This window comes from Macaca thibetana, chromosome 10 (genome assembly GCF_024542745.1).
Source record: "Macaca thibetana thibetana isolate TM-01 chromosome 10, ASM2454274v1, whole genome shotgun sequence".
NCBI lineage: Eukaryota > Metazoa > Chordata > Mammalia > Primates > Cercopithecidae > Macaca > Macaca thibetana.
This window is the reverse complement of record NC_065587.1, coordinates 6815129-6837316: the sequence shown is the minus strand read 5'-3', so window position 1 is coordinate 6837316 and position 22188 is coordinate 6815129. Positions and strand designations below refer to the sequence as shown.

Here is a 22188-nt window from a genome sequence, read left to right as displayed (position 1 = left end):
CCTGCTTTTTTCTGCATTTTATAGGTAATGCGGAAATCTCACGAAGCCCGTGAAAAATTGCTCCGTCTTGGAATTTTTAGACAAGTGGATGTTTTGATTGACACGTGTCAAGGTACATATTGCGGTGTAGTATCTTTATAATTCCCTTTCTGTCCATCACAGAAAAGCTGTTTCTGTGGCCGGATGCGGATCTGAGCAGCAGAGCACCCCTCCCTGCTGTGTAGAACCTGAAAGCTGATCAAACAGGTAGTCCTTGAGTTAGCAGTCTCAGGGAAGGGGCTGGATTTTTTGTTTGTTTTTGGGAAGGGGTCTTGCTCTATTGCCCAGGCTGGTCTGGAACTCTTGTATTCAAGCGATCTTCCTGCCTCAGCCTCCTGAGTAGCTGGGATTACAGGTGCGGGCCTGGATTTTTGTATGAGGCCGGGGAGGAATGGTGAACTTTCAGGATACTGTTGTGTAAAGCCCTGGACTGCCCGGGGGCCTGAGAGTGACTCTGAAGCAGGGTGCCAGGCTTTGTTCATATAGCCCAGCACAGCACTGTGCAGACCTCATCTCGGTGTGTGCTTTAAAAAGAGGAGGGAATCCAATTTCCATTTTAGTTTTTGCTCGTTTTCTTGTTGCTATGTGATACTGGGCACGTTTCTTAACATTTCTTCTTCGGCTAGTGAGCACCTGCGTGGAGGCCGGCCCTGTGCAGGTCCCAGCGCGAGACCCAGCAGCACACGGGGTGTGGTCTCCTCCTGCCGGGCTTCGGTCATAGCAGCACACAGGGCATCGTCTCCTCCTGAAGGGGCTTCGGTCAGTGGGGCTAGGTTGGGGGCAGACCAGTAAGTGATGGCAGCACAGTCGCTATGCTGTGCTGTAAGAGGCTGAAGGAGGAAACAGCTTCACCTGGCCAGGGCATTAGAAGGGGATCAGAGAGGGTGTCCCCAAAGGGGCGATGTCTGAGCTGAGACCTAGAAGATGCATTTAAGCGAGTATGGGGAGAAGGGCTGAGTGAGTCTGGGGAGAAGGACTGGTAGTAAGGTGGAGTGAAGAGGGTTCTGGGGACAGGGATAGCATTTACCAGGCCCACGCCAGAGGGAGAGTGGCTCACTGGGTGGACCACAAGTGTAGGAAGAGCTGGTGTGCAGGTCAGGGGAATGGAGTGCCGGAAGACGAGGAAGAAAAGCCGTCAGGAGCCCAGACCATGGTGAGCCTAACACGGCACGGTAGAGTTCCCACTTTAGTCTGAATTCAGCAGACATCGTTGAAAAATAAATATTTGGAATGAATCTGTGAATAAGTAAACTCTTCAGAATTGAATGGGGGGTAATTTTGAGAAGGCCTAGATAAGACAATATAGGAAAATGCTTGCAAAAGATAAGGTGCTAGATAAACTAAGGACATTTTCATTATTTTGAATATAGTTTTAGCCAACACTAACGGAGACCTCAAAGAACAGTGGCTTAGACAAGAGAGAAGTCTCCATCTCTCCACACAGCTGGGAGACTGCCAAGGGCTGGTGTGGTGCTGCGTTCCCTGAGGTCACCTTGGGCTGGTGTGGTTTCCCGTGGTTCCCTGGGGTCACCTTGGGCCAGTGTGGTGCCTTGTTCTCTGAAGTTACCTTGGGTTAGTGTAGTTTCCTGAGGTCACTTTGGGCTGGTGTGGTCCTTCATTCCCTGAGGTCACCCTGGGCTGGTGTAGTTTCTCCCATGGTGTCTTGTTGCTTTGTCATCCCTAGGGTCCCTGAGTCCCTCTGGTGGCTGAGCACCGTGTCCTCATTCCAGCATCTGGGAGGAGCATAGGAGGTTGAAAGGGCTTACCCCTCCCTTTAAGCACCCGTCCTAGGTGTTGTACACGGCACTGCTCTCATCCCATTGGCCAGGACTTAATCACTTGGCCACACCTAGGTGCAAGGGAGGCTGGGAAGTAAAGCGTGAGTGGCTAGGTACTCTGCTAAAAATTAAGGATTCAATTACCATTAAAACAGGGGTTCTCAGGCCAGGCGTGTGGCTCATGCCTGTAATTCCAGCACTTCTGGAGGCCGAGGCAAGTGGATCACGAGGTCAGGAGTTCAAGACCAGCCTGGCCAAGATACAGAAACCCTGTCTCTACTAAAAATACAAAAATTAGCTGGGCGTAGTGGCGCGCGCCTGTAATCCCAGCTGCTCGGGAGGCTGAGGCAGGAAAATCGCTTGAACTCGGGAGGCAGAGGTTGCAGTGAGCTGAGATTGCGCCACTGCACTCCAGCCTGGGTGGCAGAGCGAGACTCTGTCTCAGAACAAAAACAAACAAACAAAAACCAGGGGTTCTCAGAGTGTGGGCCTGGACCAGCTGTGCTACTGTCACCTGTTGGAAATGTGATGCCACCGAAGAAGGAACTCTGGGGGCGGGGATGAGGGTGAGGCCAGCGGCCTGTGGCAAATGAGCCAGCTGTGTGGTTCCGATGTGTGCTCAAGCTGGGGAACTACTGGACTAGTGAAAGGGAAGAGATAGCGGGAGACAACGTCTCCGCACCTCAGAGTCCTGGAATACTAACAGTAGTACCCGCGCGGCCCTGCAGGAAGCGGTTGTGTGCATATAACCATTAGATCCTCACAGAACCCTGGTGAAGTGTCATTATGTTTAAAAAAAAAAAAATACAGGTTGAGTATCCCTTATCTGAAATGTTTGGGACCAGAAGTGTTTTGCATTTTGGATTTTTTTGGATTGTGGAATATTTGCATTGTACCTGTGAACATTCCCAGCCGCTAAATCCGAAATCCAAAATGCCCCAGTGAGCATTTCCTTTAAGTGTCATGTCAGTGCTCAAAAAGTTTTGGATTTGCAATACTCAACCTGTATTTTCCAGCTAGTGAAACCAAGGCTCAGAGAGGCTTAAGTAACTTGCCCGGGGCAAACAAGTGAGCGAGACACTTCCGGTGCCCAAGACCCGACCCACTACCTGGGATGCTTTTCCAGGGGCGAGTTTTGTTGGAGGCATTTGTTTTTCGCTCTCTCCTGTCCCTGTTGTAAACATGCCCTTGTAGGTGGTCAGCTGGTCCACCTCTGCAGAGGCTCTCCACCTAGGCTGCATGTTAGGATGACATGCAGGAGCTTAGTTGGCTTAGGGCAGGGAAGCTCCTCCGTGTGGACTGTGATGGTGGATCCGTGTCACTGTAACAGGCAGCAGTACGTGTGACCCCTAATGTCAACTCTGGACTTGAGTTAATAACTGGTGTGAGTATTGGTTTATCATTTGTGACAAATGAACCACACATGCGAGATGTTAGTGTGTGTCAGAGTAAGGAGAGGTTCATGGAAACTCTGTGCTTTTATCTTTTTTTCCCCCCAACCCACCGTTGCTGGCCACAATTCTTTATATTTCTGTGCGCCTAGAGCTGCTCTAAGAAATAAAGTCCACTAAATAAAAAATTAAAAAAAAAAAAGAGAGAAAGAAAAGATGGTGCCAGGCGCGGGGGCTTATGCCTGTGATCCCAGCACTTTCAGAGGCCAAGGCGGGCAGATCACAAGGTCAGGAGTTCGAGACCAGCCTGGCCAACATGGCGAAACCCCGTCTCTACTAAACAAACAAAAAATATTAGCCGGGTGTGGCAGCAGGTGCCTGTCATCCAGCTACTCGGGAGGCTGAGGCAGGAGAATTGCTTGAAGCCGGGAGGTAGAGGTTGCGGTGAGCTGAGATCAGCCCTCTGTACTCCATCCTGGGTGATGGAATGAAGCTGCATCTCAAAAAAAAGGAAAAGACGGTACTGAGGCTCCATCGTAGACCTGTTGGACCTGACTTCTTAGAGCAGTGCCTGGGCAGATGTCATATTTTGACAGTTGCCCAGATGCATCTAGATGTCCAGCCAGGGCTGAGCACCACTACTGTGTGAAAGGCAAGAGTCACCTTTCCCTCCTGTGAGAGGCCACGCACTCCTACGGAGCCCAGCCCGCTCCACACAAGGCACCCCAGTGCCATGGTGGGTCATGAGGTGCTTGCTTCCAGCTCAGACCCAAATCACACCTGGTGCGGGGGAGGACAGACGTGCCTCTTACACACAGTAACACAGTAAACAATCTCACGTTTATCTTCGAGGGTTACTGACATCCCTATTGTCATGTGAGTTCCACATTTTCATGTCAGTTGGAGTGAAACCCCAAATATTTTCAAGGACCTCTCTAATGGCAGAACAGATTCCTTTAGCAAATATTGTTTGCTTAAGTGTGCTTAAGTGAATAATGCTACTTATAGTTATCTCCTTGTAGCAAAGGTAGATTTTTTTTTTTTTTTTAAAGACAGATTCTCGCCCTGTCATCCAGGCTAGAGTGCAGTAGCAGTCATAGCTCACTGCAGCCTCTAACTGCTGGGCTCAAGTGATCTTCTCACCTCAGCCTCCCAAATAGTTGAGACTATAGGTGCTCGCCACCACATCTGGCTAATTTTTAACCTTTTTTTAGAGACAGAGTCTTGGTATGTTGCCGGGGCTGGTCTTGAACTCCTGGCCTGAAAGTGATCCTCCCACCTCGTCCTCCCAAAGCACTGTGATTACAGGCCTGAGTTGCCATGTGCAGCCCTGTTTATTGATATATTCTACCAGAGAAACTAGAAACATTATTTTTTGGTGTAGAGGTGTGCAATATTTTGATTTTGTGTGGGAGCTTTCTTTTAAACATTCTCATGATGATATTATTTTCCAAAGGAGATTGTAAAATAGAATGAACCTTCAGATAGCTTTTTGTCTTTTTTAGCAATGGGAACCCAAAGTAAAATAACATCCTAGCTGTCTTATTGTTTAATATTTTTTATTTAGGTGATGATGCACTTCCAAATGGGTTAGATGTTACCTTTGAAGTAACTGAATTAAGGAGATTAACCGGCAGTTATAACACCATGGTTGGAAACAATGAAGGCAGTATGGTATGCTACAGGCTTTTTATTTTCTTATATTGGAACTTTGATTGGGAACTTTTACACTATGACTGCATTCTAAAAGCTGATAATAGTTTCAAAATTCTGTCATTTCATTTACCTTAATCTGTTGTTATTTGTGGTTTCTCTTTAGTCACCCTAGAATTGGTGATAATGTTTTGGGTTGTTTGATAACAATGTTAACGTCAGTAATTAGGAATGATTTGGAGAATGTTCATATTAATAGTCTCTTGTTCAAATTCCTTTAAACTGTAAATCTGTAGAACTTAACATTCTTGAGCTTCACAGGTGGCAAGGTTAGCTTGTCCCTTGCATTAATCAGGTTTGAATGCGGGATGTGAGCACTCAGCAGCCACATGTTTTAAAGAATGAAAGTGATTACAAATGAAAGACTAGATCTGTAGTTAGCATTTTCCTTCTGTTTTTACAAAAGTCCCTTTGCTAGCATAGTCTTTATCCAGAGTTCTCATTCCTTCAATTTAGACCACTACTATGTTTTGTTTTTTTCTTTTTTTTTTTTTTCCTCCTAGGTACTTGGCCTCAAGCTCCCTAATCTTCTTGGTCGCGCAGAGAAGGTGACCTTTCAGTTTTCCTATGGAACAAAAGAAACTTCGTATGGCCTGTCCTTCTTCAAACCCCGGCCTGGAAACTTCGAAAGAAAGTAGGAAGCCCAGCAGATCATTGAGTACACTGGCCTGATAGAAAGTTAAAATAGATGGCTTATTTGTGAAAAGAACCGTGACAGAATCAGCTGCCACTTCTGCAGTGACCACAGGCTGTAGATTTCCTCTTGAAGATGAGCCCCATGGGCGTAGTGTTAAATCTGTTGATTTAAATGTGTGCAAGTTCTAATCACTGTTTCAGCTTTTAAAGCTCTATCCCATTGTCTCCTAGTTTCTCTGTAAACTTATATAAAGTTACTGGACAGTTCCCTTGGAGCTCACTGCGGGAGACGGACAGAGGAATGTCAGCTGAGTACAGTGTGAGTAGCATTTCAGTCCTTCCCTCTGGGCTTGGGGGGAAACAGGGTGCCTTTTTCATTGATTCCCAAAGGCAGCAAGAGGGCAGCGTGGAGAGCACAGGCCCTCTGCCTTCCGCACCAGCTACCTCCTGGCCAGGTGCCTCTTCTCTAGCCGAGTACAGGCTGCCAGGAGCCCAAGAGTGGCTGATGCCAATGTTAGCAGCTCCTTAACCTGGTTCTGACTACCTGAGCCACCATTGGTTGTCCTTCCCCATATGTGTGGAGACTGAAAGTTTCTCATAGTCAGCAGAGTTGGTCAGATCACTGGAAGGTGTCTTTTTTTTTTTTTTTTTTTTGAGACAGAGGTTTACTGCTCTTGTCGCCCAGGCTGGAGTACAATGGCACGATCTCAGCTCACTGCAACCTCTACCTCCCGGGTTCAAGTGATTCTCCTGTCTCAGCCTCCCAAGTAGCTGGGACTACAGGTGTGCACCACCATGTCCAGCTAATTTTTGTATGTTTAGTAGAGATGCAGGTTTCATTATGTTGGCCAGGCTGGTCTCGAACTCCCGACCTCAAGTGATCTGCCCATCTCAGCCTCCCAAAGTGCTGGGATTACAGGCGTGAGTCACTGCGCCTGGTCTGGAAGGTTTCATTTTTGGTTCACACCTAAGTTTACACCTAGAAAGGTATGATTAAATACTACCATTGGAGTTCATACCATTTGGCCTTTTTGGGGCTTTATGATAACCTGCTCTTTTTTTCCCTTCCTTTTTCCACTGTTCGTGACTCCTTTTGTTCTGGGCTTTGGTTCATGCGGAGAGCCCTGAGATAGAATACTACGTAAGAGTCAGTCCCCACCTGTGGTCTTCAGACCAGCAGCATCGGCCTCAGCCGTGGGCTTGCTAGAAACGCACATTCACGGGTCCCACCTTGAGCTGCCAAGTCCGACTCACAGGGCGTGGGGCCCGGGAAGCTTGGAGCCTGCTCTCCTTCCAAGAACCCAAACAGCAGCCCTGGGGGCGATCGCTGGAGCTTGGACTCCCCCGTCTCCCTTAGGGCTGTGCGACCTCAGGCAGATGACTCATCTGTGAAATGAAGGACAGGAGCTCACAGCCCTAGGCTGTTGTGAGGCTTGGACGAGAGGCGTGGTAAAGCTCCCGATGCGGCCAGTGGCCCAGTGTAGGTGCTTCAGGTGCGTTAGTGCCCTGCACCTCTGGTCCTTGCAGACCAAGGCCATGAGAACTCGGAGCATGCAGAGGCGGGCCAGGTAGACTCCAGGTTCCAGATGGAGATGGGAGAAGCTGGGCACGTTGGCAGTTTCATTTCCTTCTCTCCAGATTTTCTTGTCTGGAAGGCAACAGCCCTCAGACACCCTTCTGTCTCGATACTGTCGTTAGATGCCCTCTGGTGGGGCCGTGGGGGGGACGTCCGGGGCACCCGCTGCTCTCTGCAGCCCGCCGTGCCCCAGCAGGTCTCCAGGTTCCTGTGCGCGCCCGCAGTGCTCAGGCTCCTGGGAGCTTAGCCGCCCTTCTCCCTGGTGTCGTGCTTCATCTCTTTCTAAGCCTTTTTAAAGAGCAGATTTTTAGGAGAGTAGAAATACCTTATTTTTTCACAAAAATAGCGGAGATGAAAGACACCAAAGTGCAGTCTTGGCCCCGGGGTGGGTGCAGGTAGAGCGGAGGAGGGAAGGGGAGGCAGAGACCTTGTCACCGACCGCCCTGAAACTGAGCTTCTGGAGGTACAGACCAGATCATACCGAGTGGTGTCCTTGGAGCCCATGTCAGGCCTTCTAAGGAATGAAGAAATGATTTAGGAAGCTCTACACCTCCCACAGGCATTTGGGAAAGTGCCTGAATCCTAGGTGGCCCTAAGTTTAGAGATGGTGGCTGTGCAGGCTACCCTTCCTGTACCAGTTCCCCAGTGTCCTGTGGGTGCTGAGGTGGGTGCTTCTCACCATGAGGGCGGGATGGAGGCCCCACTCACCCAGTGGCCTGGAGTTCAGTTGCAAGCCTGAGGGCTAGAGAGTGCCCAGCATGGGATGCCCCCTGGGGAGTGTGGGGTGGCCTGGCTTCCTCGTAAGAGTTAAATCACTGTCCCACCACTTCCCAAAGCCACCAAACATCGCTCACTGTTCAGAAAACATTTCTCCGAGACAGAAATCTAAGATGAGCTGTCCTGGCGTCAGGAAAGAGAGTATCAGGCTGGGAAGCAGGTCCCACCTGCTTGGACCCCAGAATTCACCCGGCTCAGGCCTCCGCTGCAAGAAGGATCCTCTTGCCTCCCACATAACTCTTTCCTCTGCCGCCTTCTCTGTGGGCTTGTGCAAGTCGCTGGGTTGTGAGCCCTGGCTTCAGATAGGTTCGGGTGGACAGGTGGGGTGTGTGCCATCAGATCGTCTTAGATGTCTTACCCCTTACAAGGAAGCAGGAAAGAGACGGTGCCTGTCGATGAAACAGCTGCCTGCAGCCCTCAGACCAGCCCTGTCCCTCACAGGGACAGTCCTGCTACTTAGAGCAATACTGCCTTTGGTTCCGTTCACAACTTTCCCCCTTTCTTCCTTTGCCCTTCTTCCCTCTGGTTTTCTCTTCCCCTTCTCTTCTTCCCCTTCTCCCTCTCTCATCATTAAAAAAAAATTATTTTAGGTATTTAGTTCATTGTTTCATGATGCCTCATTCCAAAAAATGATTTGCAACAACTTCCTAAATACATGTGTTCCGAAAAGATGTCTAATTTCTGTGTTGCAGTTTCCCATATGGAAGACCAGCCACACCGTCAAGTGGGAAGGCGTGTGGCGAGAACTGGGCTGCCTCTCCAGGACGGCGTCATTTGCTGTTCGAAAAGAAAGCGGACATTCACTGAAATCATCTCTTTCGGTAACAGTGTCTCTTAGTTGGAGTAAATAGTTTTGTTGATGGAACCATGCTATGCATTGGAAAAACAGTCTTTGCCAATATCGGGGCTGATTGAGAAGCGTTGCCCAGATGGGGTGTCCACAGTGGCGGCCCCTGCTCCCTGAGGGCTTGTGGTGTCCTGCCTTGTGTTGTCCTTTCCAAACAATGTCAGTGGTAACAGGAAGAGGTGTGCTTCAGAGCTGACTGTGGAATTTCAGCTTTCAAAAAGGAGGAACCTGGTTGAGCTGACTAAGGCCAGGGCGTCGAGCTCCTTGAGAGAATGAACTCAGTGGCGGGTGTTCAGTGAACCCAGTGGCGGGTGTTCAATGAACCCAGTGGCGGGTGTTCATTTCCACGTAGTGAGCAGGAGTCGTTTATTCAGTTGAAGCTCAAGTCTCAGCGTGGACGTCTCGGTGTCCTCCTATGTAAGATAGGGATGGTCACCCTCACTTCCTCCAAGGGCTCTGTGAACCTGGAATGACGTGATAGTTGTAGAGTGCTAGCGTGGTGGCCCGCGTGCTGTGAGTGCTAACGGTTATCTGATAGAACTGCTGGAAGTGAAAATACCCCACTTCAAATTTCTTTCAGCACGCCATGGTCATCGATTCTCGGAATTCTTCCATCTTACCAAGAAGAGGTGCTTTGCTGAAAGTTAACCAGGTAGTGTTGTTTCACCTGTGACCCCGCAGGGGGAGGGGAGCCAGCTTTGGACAGTAAAGTCCCGGTGGGCTGGGTGGCCCTGAGGGTGGGCAGTCCCACAGAGTAATCACACGTGCAGTATCGCTTGTGAGGGTCGCCAGCTCCACTCTCAGGGCTTCGAGCCCAGGAATTGTTCCCTATGCCCTACAGTTCAGTCTTGTGCCTTCACAGAACCCAAGGTGGGGGTAAGGCTGTGGCATTCTTGATGAGGGTCTGTAATAGGCCAGGAGGAGGGCTGTGGCTTGGTGTTACCCGGGAGAGAGTGCCCGAAGGCAGGGATCATCCCTCAGCGGCTACAGAGCAGGTGCATCGTGGCAGCAGGAGGTGCTGGAGGAATGGTCTTCACCACCTTAGAGGAGTGTGCTGCTCTGCTGGTGTTGGAGGCAGGCTGTTAGTCCGTCTTTGGGTTGCCCTCTTGTTGGAGGCGGGGGCATAGTTCTTTACCATAAGGTACCTACAAGGTGCAGGCACAGTGAAGAGCCCACCTTGGTGGCTTGAGAGTGAGGGCAGCGGGGGCTGCACTGAACCTTGAGGCTTCCCCGAGCAGCTACCCTCGCTCTGGCCAGTGGTAGTTAGGTGTTGTCAAGCAGGGCAAAAGCCCAGGGGTGCCTGACCTTCAGTTTCAGAGGAGCAGCTAGAAATCAGGTTTTTATACAAAATAGCTCACATTGCGAAAGGTCAGCTGAGTTTTTCCCCAAACGCTGATGAAGCCAACGAGCCAAGCCGCCCATGCTGAGCTCTGTGTTCAGACACTTGGGTTGCCAGTGCTCCCCGCACACAGCCAGGGGGCGGCCTCGGCACCGCTTGGATCTGCGGATCCTCCATCCCAGTCTGTCCGCTGTTGCTGTCTGCAACAATTAGGATGTGGCTTCTGGGGGACAGAACTTTCTGTTGCCTTTTAAAAAAATACAAAACAGCAAAATTAAATCCTGATGCAAAAACATGGTTCTGTAGCTCCTGTAATAAGTCCGTTCGCTGTCTTCGACCTGAGTGCTCTTTCCCTGCAGGAACTGGCAGGCTACACTGGCGGGGATGTGAGCTTCATCAAAGAAGATTTTGAACTTCAGTTGAACAAGCAACTCATATTTGATTCGGTGAGTATCTAATGGATGCTGGCTCCTGCACTGTCAGCCCTTACTTTGGGGATCTTACCACAGAATCTTACCTCCTGAATATCTAAAGCACAGAGTGGAAGCCTGAGCGGTGATGCCTAACCTTTGATGTTTCCAGTTTAGCCAGATTTGCAGGAAGTCTGGGGAGAAGCGGTAATTGTTTTCTTTTAAAAGTAACCTCTGATGGATGGCTGGGTGTGTTGGCTTATGCCTGTAATCCCAGCACTTTGGGAGGCTGAGGCGGGCAGATCATGAGGTCAGGAGATTGAGACCATCCTGGCTAACATGGTGAAACCCCGTCTCTACTAAAAATAAAAAAAATTAACTGGGCGTAGTCCCAGCTACTTGGGAGGCTGAGGCAGAAGAATGGCGTGAACCCCGGAGGCAGAGCTTGCAGTGAGCCGAGATCGCGCCACTGCACTCTAGCCTGGGTGACAGAGCGAGACTCCTTCTCAAAAAAAAAAAAAAAAAAAAAGTAACCTCTGCTAATCATTACACATAGTACCGTGAGAGAGCCCTTCACCATTTATCATCTTAGGGCCTCGGAGGAGGGGTGACTGGAGGACAAAGGGGTGTCTCTTGCCCTTGAAATGCTGTTCCATGGACCTTTTGAGTCTTCACTTTGCTGGGTCTACAGGGCTCTGGGTGCTTTCAGAAATTTTATTATTATTATTATTTTTTAATCTTTAGTCCTATTGGGTCACTTTCTTCTGATTCACTCAGGAGTGAGGAGTAAGTGACTGGATTCTGGTCTTGTCAGAGGAGCCCCAGGCTGGGAGGACACCTGGCATGTTTCTCACGTCTTCCCAGTACCCAGTGGCTGGGGGCAGCTCTGCCCTGCCGTTGCTGCCTGGGTCCTTATCTTCCTTAAAACTTGGGGGCAAGGATTGAGTTTTAATGAAATGGTGCCTGTGACTGTTTCTAGAGAGCTCATTATAAAATAATTTGTTACTGCCCCGGTTCAGCCCTTGACTGTGCACTTTGAGCTTGGCTCCTGCCTTCCTCTGCCCCTGCCACTTCAGAGGCCACCACAGGCCTCCTTGCTGTCCGGCGCGGTGAGCCCATGTCGATCCCTTCTGCGGCACTGGATGCTGTCGCCTGCTCGCCTGTTCTCACTTTCTCTCTCTTGTTTTCTTGACTCATCATTGCTGTGCCCTCCCACTCCCCAGTTTTCTCTTCTCAGGGCCCTTTCTGCCTCATAGGCATGGCTTGCCCCTAGATCCCTGTAGCCAGCTCCCCACCCTGCTCCTCTCCAGGATGGTCTCCTCCAGCTCTGTGGCTGCAGCTGCCGCCTGTGCGCAGCAACTCTGCTTCTCCTGCTCTCCTTCCTGGGCCCAGACTCAAGTGCTCCTGGCTGTCTCAACCCCTGCCTTACAGACACCTCACATCAACAGAGCTCATTGCCTTCCCCCCAGATCTGTACCCACGCCTGGGCTCTCCAACCACTGACGCGCACAGTGCACCCGGCTGCCCTTGAACTTAACTCCCTATCTGCTCTCAGTCCTCCCCTGAGCCACCTGCCACCCACTGGGCCCTGCCTCTCCTCCCCTCAGCACTGCCCATCCGCACTGAACCGAGGTCACGTTCTAAGTCGTCTCTGCTCCTGTCCCACTCCCTGCCTTCCCCTTCCCCTTCTCTACACTGCGGACATGTTAGTGTTTCTGAAACACAAGCCTTACCGTACCGCTTTCCTACACAAATGGCTTGTACTGTTAGGGTGCCTGTAGCCCTTGATCCTTCATCACTGTGCGTGTCTTATGCTTCCACTCTGTCGAAATACTTTTTGTTTCCCAGAAGGCCTTGGCTTGCTCTGACTCCCAGGCACTTGTATTTACTCTGTCTGCCGCTGGCCGTAACTCTCTTTTATTCAGATGTTCCCTTGGCCTCCCACTCCCTGCCTTTAAGACTTTGGTATAGCTGTGTCTCTTGCAAGCCTTCTTTAACCTCCCAGATGGAAGTGGGGGCTCCTCCACTATGCCCGTAGCTCTTGTGCTTATCCTGTTGTAGTGCCCATCCATCCACCCACCCATTTACCCATCCGTCCATCCGTCCATCCATCCATCCATCCATCCACTCACCCACCCACCTATCCATCCATCCATCCAACCATCCATCCACCCACCCATTTATCCATCCATCCATCCATCCATCCACCCACCCATTTATCCATGCATCCATCCATCCATCCATCCATCCATCCATCCATCCATCCATCCACCACCCACCCACCCACCCACCCATCCACTCATCCATCCATCTATCCATCCATTCGTCCATCCATCCATCCACCCATCCACTCACCCATCCATCCATCCATCCATCCATCCATCCATCCATCCATCCACCCACCCACCCGTCCACCTATCTATCCATCCATCCATCCATCCATCCATCCATCCACTCATCTGTCCATCTATCCATCCATTCATCCATCCATACATTCACCCACCCATCCACCCATCCACCCATCCAACACATGTATGCTGGCTGCCAGGCACTGCCCAGACACTAAGAATATATCAGTGAACAAAACCCAATTCCTGCTCTCAAGGAACTTCCATTCTTGAGCAGGGAAACCTATAAGCTAATATCTTTGTATATAATTGAGGAGGTGGTGACAAGTGTTGTGAAGAAAAATAAGGCAGAATTAAGCGGTGGAAAGTGACCAGAAGGGAATGCCGTCTAGTTAGGATGGTCAGGGAGGGTGGCTAGTAAGGCAACCCCTGAGCACAGCCCGGAGCACGGTGAGGGAGCAAGTGTGGGACAGTGGGACACCTGGGGCGGGAGCACGAATTCCAAGAGCAGTAGTAGCAGGAGGGCCTTGGAGGCCGGGTGTGGGCTCTTGCTTCCACTCTACATGAGAGGGAAGCCCTGGACCCTTCTGAGCAGAGTCTGGACACCGGGCTGAGAATAAAATGCCAGCTGCTGTGGGGACAGAAGCTTGTCCTTTCTACAGAAACTTCTGAGAAAGCCATTTCTGAGCAGCTTAGAGGGACGTAGGCATTTGCAATGCAGACACCACATGAGGCTCGGCCAGCCACCTGAAAACATAGGGTGCAGGGGAGCAGGAGAGCCTCCAACTGGTTGAGGACATTGTTGAGAAGGTTTTGTGGCGTGAAGATGAGACTGGCTACTGCCTCCTGCCCTGTGAGAGACAGGGCTCTGTCCCTGAGAGTGGGGCTGGGAGCGCATCTCTGCATTGGGGGAGCCTTGCTGCCAGTACCTTCTTTCAGGCTAAAATGCTGTGTGCCTTGAATCCTGTCACATTTTGAGGCCACAGCAAAGAGGCCTGAGCAGGTGCAGGGGGCCTGGCTCCGTCTTCTGTGAGACCTTGGCTCATGCTTCTGGGCGTCACTTCCCATCACAGAGCAGGGGCCTGCCCTGTGTCCGAATGGAAGCCAGGCCCTGCTCACCTTTGGTGTGTCTTGATTTGGACTTTGGAATTACATGTTTTGATAGAATCCACATGGCCCTTCGAAGTGTAGCTCTGCAACAGAACAAGCCAGGTGTTCTCCTGCGGCCCTTGCACCCTGGCACGGAGCTCTGCACGCCACGGGCGTTCCGTGTGTGGCCAGTTTGCTAGTTGCTGATGTTCCCTGGAGTGAAAGGAATGCTGGGAGAAAACAGCCGTTTGTCTCTATTTGAACAGGTTTTTTCGGCGTCTCTCTGGGGTGGGATGTTGGTGCCCATTGGTGATAAGCCATCAAGTATTGCTGATAGGTGAGTACTCATCAATGAATGGATAATTTGCACATATTTTCCTTTGGATCTTTTCGGTTGTTTTTATAAGATATTTTAGAGAAGTTAGGAGAGCATAGTATTTCAAATTTTACTTTAGTATTTATATTTAAGCTAATTTCAAAGTATCAAGTATACCTCATACTTAATATTTTTTGCTTTTGTTGGGGAAGTTACTTTATTATATTAAAAAATGTATTGTTCCCTTTTGATTATGAAGGAACACAGTTCATACTCATTGCAGAAATGCAAAAATGGGGAAACACTTAAAGAAATTAGAGAAATCACTCACCAAGTGATGAGAAATTCTTTAGAAGCAGCATTGTAGTGGCCTATGTTTCATTATTTGCATATACCATAACTTTTTAGCCTACCGTGTATTTTTTGATATTTCATTTGTTTCTAATTTGTGATTTTTATAAATAACACTGAATAATAGCTTTTAAGATAATTTGTTGTTTATTTTATTTTCTGTGGAATTACTTTCTCAAAGTAGAACTCGTAGTATTGCTGGGTGCTGCTTTTAGGAAGCTTACAGCAATTTATGCCCCTGCCAGCAGGGTATGAACTTGTACTTGTTGCTTCGAAATACTAATCATTGTCCTCTAGGGCGAAAAACTTTTTTTTCAACCCTGCATTAGTTAAAATGTACTGGTACAGCCTTTTTGGATGGTGGTTTGGAGGTAGAACAATTTTAGATTTATAAACTCCGGATCCTAACAGTTTCACAAAACTCCATGAATCTAATTGACAAAAGTACTTTTCTAAGTGTGTAAAGATTTATGTGTAGAAGGATGTCCACTGTAGCGTGGCTGATAAGTAGCAAAGAATTTGAAACTGTCTTATGTAAGTTCCCCAGTAGGGAAATGATGACATTCTAGCACAACCATTCCAGATCTATGTAGTTATTAAAAATAAGGAGATATGTGTTCATAAGTTGAAATTTTGCACATGAATATGTTTAGTGGATCCCTTTGCAGGGTGCATGCAGGTGTAGCACCAAGGGCCTGGGAAGCCAGCCACCAAAACAGTGACGGTGGGCACCCCGGAGCCTGGGGCACCCTGGAGCCCGGGATGCAGCAGGCAGAACCGTTTCACTCATTATGTTATGTGCATCGTGGATCATTTGTATTCAACGTGTGATTTATCATTTCTTTTTTATTTTATTTATGTATTTTTTTTGAGACAGAGTCTTGCTCTGTCGCCCAGGCGGGAGTGCAGTGGCACGATCTCGACTTACTACAACCTCCGCCTCCCGGGTTCAAGCTATTCTCCTGCCCCAGCCTCCCAAGTAGCTGGAACTCTAGGCACCCGGCGCCACGCCCAGCTAATTTTTGTATTTTTAGTAGAGACGAGGTTTTACCATATTGGCTAGGCTGGTCTCTAACCCCTGACCTCAGGTGATCTGCCCACCTCAGCCTCCCAAAATGCTGGGATTACAGGTGCGAGCCACCACGCCTGGCCTGATTTATCATTTCTTTAAAAATGAAGCTTGCTGTTTGTTTTTGCAATTCATATTGATGGGGTATTCAGAAAAGCCTTGCTTATAAATCCCAAGTAGTAAAAACACATTTATAGGTTTTAAAACTCAAATTAAGATGAAAAAATTCATAAAGGCTTTTATGTGGTAGGAAAACCAGAAAAGGCCCTGGCCTGTTCCCTTTGTGCTGTGTCAGACCTGCGGGGTGTTCTTAGCCTCCCGCGGCCTCAAGGGTCAGAGGGCTCTGAGGGCATCTGCTGGGGTTGTGTCCTTGGCTGCCTCTTGGCGGAAAGATTACACAGAATTTCTATTGTCATTTAAATTCGTTTTTTAGTAATTATCATGATCTAAAATCGGGTTCTAATATGCTGTTCAATTTTTCAGAAAGTGGATGGGTTTTTGTGTAATTAATTTTTAATTCATGCTTTTCATATTATTCAGATATGGTTGGTGAGAGTGTGATAATCCAGTTCGTTGGGGAACAAGAGGAGCTCATATTTAAAAATTATAAACCTAACAAGAATTCTTTTTTGGTCTGTTTCTAGTATTATAGCCCCCCTTTTTGTAATATTGGGATTATACTATTAAATAATTTGTATCCTGCTCTTCTTCGCTTCATATCACGCTGAGAGCCAGTAGGAGGCCCGCCGTGAAAAGGAACTGCGCCATGAATCCTCACAGACAGCGATGGTTCCGTTGTGACGGACTGTTTGCCCTGCCCCTCTCTCCTAGTGTCTTTCTTTGCGTCTTGTGTCTCACCTGCATCTCCAAAGTTTGCAGCGTCTCCTTAGGGGTTGAGATTTTTATGAAATTCTCCTGTAGTGTACACCCTCCTGGTCTTTCTCAAAGGGTTTGCCTGTGAAAATGCTGTCAGTAATCCAGTACCACATGTGAGTCAGACGCGTGCTTCCTGCACTGCGCGTTCCGTGTGTCGTGTCGTTTCTCACCTCATGACTTTCCTCTGACCCGTGCCGTTTTGTCCTAGGTTTTACCTCGGGGGACCAACCAGCGTCCGCGGATTCAGCATGCACAGCATCGGGCCACAGAGTGAAGGTCTGTCCTTGCCCGTCGTGGTGCCAAGGCTAGAAGGGCTCACATCTCACCTCGGAAGCCATGTACCTGTTATTAGCTTCCAGCAATAATAGACGTTCCTCTTTCACGGTGGTGGCATTAGCACCTACCACAGAACTTATGATGTAGCAGGTGTAGAACATTTATTGAGATAATTGTAGGAAAATGAGAAAATATATCGAAGCAAAAACTCTATGAAGATGACCCGCAATCCTGCCCAGAGAGAACATGGATAAACATGTTGTTGTCTGTTCCCTGCAGGTTTGACGTGTGCTTCCTACTCTTCTTTTTGTTTTGTTTACATATTATTATTATTTTATTTTTGAGACGGAGTCTCGCCCTGTTGCCCAGGCTGGAGTGCAATGGCATGATCTTGGCTTACTGCAAGCTCCACCTCCTGGGTTCAAACGATTCTCTGGCCTCAGCCTCCCAAGTAGCTGGGATTACAGGTGCCCACCACCACGTCCAGCTAATTTTTGTATTTTTAGTAGAGATGGGGTTTTGCCATATTGGCCAGGCTGGTCTCAAACTCCTGACCTCGTGATCCACCTGCCTCTGCCTCCTAAAGTACTGGGATTATAGGAATGAGCCACCGTGCCCGGCCCCTACATATTATTATTATTATTATTATTATTTTGAGATGGAGTCTCGCTGTGTCACCCAGGCTGGAGTGCAGTGGCATGATCTCGGCTTACTGCAACCTCTGCCTCCCAGGTTCATGCGATTCTCCTGCCTCAGCCCCCTAAATAGCAGGGATTACAGGTGCCCGCCACCACGCCCAGCTAACTTTTTGTGTATTTTTAGTACAGACGGGGTTTCACTATGTTGGCCAGACTGGTCTTAAACTCCTGACCTCGTGATCTGCCTGCCTTGGCCTCCAAAAGTGCTGGGATTACAGGCGTGAGCCACTGCACCCGGCCCCTACGTATTATTTTTAAACCCATTTCTCTCACCACCTCTCATAATGATATAGCAGTATATTTTTATGAGAGTAAATGCCATTTTTAACAGCTACATATTTTATATTATTGACATATTACAATTGCATTTTAGTTAATAGGCTTAATTTCTTAGAGCAGTTTTAGGTTTACAGAAAAGTTGGGCTAAAAGTACAGTGTTCCTGTATAACCCACATAGCTTCCTTTCTGATTAGCACCTTGTGTTAGGATGCTTCATTGGTTAGGATTGGTGAGGCAGTATGATACCTCATTGGTTAGGATTGGTGAGGCAGTATGATACCTCATTGGTTAGGATTGGTGAGGCAGTGTGATACCTCATTGGTTAGGATTGGTGAGGCAGTGTGATACCTCATTGGTTAGGATTGGTGAGGCAGTGTGATACCTCATTGGTTAGGATTGGTGAGGCAGTGTGATACCTCATTGGTTAGGATTGGTGAGGCAGTGTGATACCTCATTGGTTAGGATTGGTGAGGCAGTGTGATACCTCATTGGTTAGGATTGGTGAGGCAGTGTGATACCTCATTGGTTAGGATTGGTGAGGCAGTGTGATACCTCATTGGTTAGGATTGGTGAGGCAGTGTGATACCTCATTGGTTAGGATTGGTGAGGCAGTGTGATACCTCATTGGTTAGGATTGGTGAGGCAGTGTGATACCTCATTGGTTAGGATTGGCGAAGCAATACGATACCTTATTAACTCAAGGCCGCAGTTTACGTGAGGGTTCACTCTTAGTGTTATACCTTCTGTGGGCTTTGACAAATGCATGATGTCCTGCGTTCACCATTCCAGGATCACACAAAGTGGCTTCACCGCCCTAAAAATCCTGGGCTCCCTTCATCCCTCCCACCAGACCACTGGAACCGACAGGTCTTGGAACCGTCCATGGAGTTTTGCCCTTTGCAGACAGTTTGGGAGTTGGGATCATACAGTTTGTAGCCTTTTCAAGTTGTCTTCGTTTCCGTAGTAATATGCACTTAAGGTCCCTCCATGTCTTTCTGGGACCCGATAGCTTGTTTCTTCTTATTGCTGAATAATATTCCTTTGTCTGGAGGTATCACAATTTGTTTATCCATTCAGCTGCCGAAGGACAGCTTGGTTGCTTCTAGTGCTGGGCAGTGATGAGTAAAGCTTCTAGAAACATGTGTGTGCAGGTGGTCGTGGGCAGCTTCTCCGGACAAAGGTGGTCACATCAGCTGGGTAAATGCCGGGGAGTGCAGTTGTTCAGTCACACGTTAAGGGCATGCCTCCCCTTCGTGAGGGGCTGCCAGGCGAGCTTCCAGAGTGGCCGAGCCTTTTGCATTTCCCCCGTGAGGAATGAGAGAAAGTTTATCATCTTAATGGCTGCGTGTTTTGTCTTAGGACACACGATTATCTTTTTAAAGACCAAACCCCAAGCTTTGGACATTGAGTTTGTGTGGTTTTTTCTTTCTTTTTTTTTTGAGATGGAGTCTCACTTTGTCGCCCAGGCTAGAGTTCAGTGGCGGGATCTCGGCTCACTGCAAGCTCCGCCTCCCAGGTTCAAGCAATTCTCCTGCTTCAGCCTCCTGAGTAGCTGGGACTACAGGTGCCTGCCACCACGCCCGGCTAATTTTTTTGTATTTTTTTAGTAGAGATGAGGTTTCACCATGTTGGCGAGGCTGGTCTCAAACTCCTGACCTCGTGATTTGCCCACCTTGGCCTGCCAAAGTGCTGGAATTACAGGCGTGAGCTACCATACCTGGCCAAGTTTTACATTAATATGAAATTCTAGATGTGAAGTTGCCAGATCCAAGGATTTTTAGTGTTTTTAGGGCTTTATTGTGCTTTCTGGGAAGGCTGTCTAATTTATACCCCTGGAACTGTCTCTGACATGCAACATCCGTCGAGGTATCTCCACATGCTATGGAAACTGTAAAACACCATTCCACTCTTAAACATTCTCCCCTGATTTTCTTAAAATTTTTTTTTTTTTTTTGAGAGGGAGTCTCACCCTATCGCCCAGGCTGGAATGCAGTGGTGCAATCTCAGCTGACTGCAACCTCTATCTCCCAGGTTCAAGCGATTCCCCCTGCCTCAACCTTCCAAATAGCTAAATTAACCAGCCACCACGCCTGGCTATTTTTTGTATTTTTGAATAGAGACGGGGTTTCACCATGTTGGCCAGGCTGGTCTTGAACTCCTGACCTCAGGTGATCCGCCCGCCTCGGCCTCCCAAAATGCTGGGATTAGAGACCTGAACCACCGCGCCTGGGATTTGTTAAAATTTTCAACACCTTTGTTGCTTCCATTTTTATGTCATTATATGCAACGACTGCACTCAGCATGCATTTTTGTCCAAAGTATAGATTATTTCTTTTCACTTGTATTTAGAGTGCTTCATTAGAGTGTAATTTTTAAGAAAAGGAACCTAAGTTTTTGATGGTTTTATTTCATTTGTTTTATTATAAGCAAGTGTGATATGCCGAGTCTGTGAGAGCTGAGCCTTTACCTACCTGAGAAGTAAAGCACGCTGGTGTTCCACTCACCACCTCCGTGCGGTTGGCCACACTCTGTGGGCAAGGATGTAAATTGCTATAATTTTTTTCTGAAAGCAGTTTGATATATCAAGAGCCCTAAAATATGTATGTGCAAGAATTGTTAATAATACTATTCATGGTAGCCCCAGCTGGAAACTGGAAACCCAAATGCCCATCCACAGTGGGAAAAAGTCAGATAATTAGTGGTATCTTCCACTGTAATGAGGAAGAGCAAGTTACAGCCACCGACTGAATGATGGAATGAGTAAATCTCAGAAACATGTTGGGGGGAAAAACTGGACCCAGAGGAATGCCTCCTGGAAGATCCCGTGTATGAAGCTTGGAGGCGAGTGAGGCGGCCTTTGCTGTGAGAGGAGGGGGCAGTGGCTGCATGTGGCGCAGGTGGCAGGTGGTGGTTAGCAGGGAGGGCAAGGCCTGCGTGTGGGGTGTGCTTGGTTTCTTGGTCCTGGTGCTCACTGGGCAGGTGTGTCTCACATACAGAAATTCATTGAGCTGTACACTTAGGATGTGTATACTTTGCTATATGTATACACAATAAAAGCTTAACAAAATACATGTGTGTGCCAGGAAACTCATCATAGGTTAACGTCCATGATAAAGGAGTTAGCAACCAGTATGACAATGGAAGAGAAATAGATCATTAAATATTGGTCCACCTATGTTGTTATTCAGGCATAAAGATCCTATTTTCAAGGAAGAGAAAGCATTAAGAGAAAGTGTTTACAATATATTAAAACTGAAAAAAAAGTAGGACTGGAAACTGTGTGTGTGTATATATATGTATAAAATGAGCCACATTTTATTGGCTGGCTTATTTGATTTTACATTTACATTATAATCCACTGGAAGAAAGGACGTTAGGATGTTAGCTGTTTATCTCTGAATGGTAGAAATTAAAATACTTTCATTTTTTTCTCTTTATGTTGATCAGATGTTCTACAATGAGTATATTTAATTTTTATGATCGAAATAAAATCAGTTATTTCAGAAAAGAGAGGAGGAGCGGTTTCTGGGAAACAATAAAACAAGGTTGTTCTCCTGTAATTTGTTCATTCTCTGTTCCCTTCAGAGCTCTAGTCTTGAAAGGGATTAAGGAGACGTTGGCATCTTTTTTTTCCTTCTTCCTCTGGATTGTGAGGAACTGAAGTCTTTAAATGAATCAACAGTTCATTCCTTGAAGTTAATCTTGAAGACCTCAGTATTTTCCCATTTCATGGTCTGTCATTTTGTATTAGAGGAGACTAAGACACTTTTATAAATGGTATTTTGCAACAAAGTATAAACCTTCGTGTTGGAGGTTTTCTGTTGCTTTGTAGTTTAAAATGGAATGGACAGGAGCATGTTTAGAAATATGCAAATACATGCTCTCAGTGGATAGGCTTAAATTTTGGCACAAGTAACGTAAATCCCAGTGGTCATGAACCGTGGAGAATCATCTCTTCTCTAGAGACGCTGAGCTGGAGCCGGTCTCGCTGTGCAGTGGGCGGCAGGCAGTCTCTGCCTTTTGATGAATTGCGTGCAGCCGTCTCCACACACTGCAGAGGTACTTTCTGCATTTTGTGTCTATATTGCGGTCTCGAAAATTTGGCAAAATAATGCATTTCATTTGCGAGTGGAAGCGATTTGGTCATCCACATTGGTGGATAAAGTCATTGTCATGAAACTCACTTCTTCAAAGCATTTCACAGATCCGATGAATGACAGAGCACATTCCTTCCACAACGACATTGGCTTTGTTTGCCTCCTCAGTTAAATCAAGGTCCGAAACAAACCAGGAGAAAAAGAAAGATTATTTAAAATGAGGCCATCAGTATCAGGAATGAGAACAGCTGCTTGCAAACTCAAGCACTGTGTGGCGTTGTGT

General features: G+C 47.8%; 3 protein-coding genes across 3 annotated transcripts in view; 2 read left to right on the top strand and 1 right to left on the bottom strand.

Annotated features, from left to right (window-relative positions):
* SULT4A1 (sulfotransferase family 4A member 1) overlaps nt 1-22188 on the bottom strand; it is a 996812-nt gene that overhangs the window by 140722 nt on the left and 833902 nt on the right. The gene's annotated exons all lie outside the window — the stretch shown is intronic.
* The window catches only part of PARVB (parvin beta), a 695786-nt gene that overhangs the window by 497498 nt on the left and 176100 nt on the right, over nt 1-22188 (top strand). The window lies entirely within an intron of this gene.
* Nucleotides 1-22188, top strand: part of SAMM50 (SAMM50 sorting and assembly machinery component) — a 718434-nt gene that overhangs the window by 688725 nt on the left and 7521 nt on the right. Inside the window, exons 5-13 of the mRNA XM_050806007.1 lie at nt 25-112; nt 4776-4882; nt 5425-5555; nt 5789-5876; nt 8603-8731; nt 9338-9409; nt 10456-10542; nt 14210-14280; nt 16764-16831. Coding sequence (XP_050661964.1) covers nt 25-112; nt 4776-4882; nt 5425-5555; nt 5789-5876; nt 8603-8731; nt 9338-9409; nt 10456-10542; nt 14210-14280; nt 16764-16831 — 841 coding nt within the window. The remainder of the gene's footprint in view (nt 1-24; nt 113-4775; nt 4883-5424; nt 5556-5788; nt 5877-8602; nt 8732-9337; nt 9410-10455; nt 10543-14209; nt 14281-16763; nt 16832-22188) is intronic.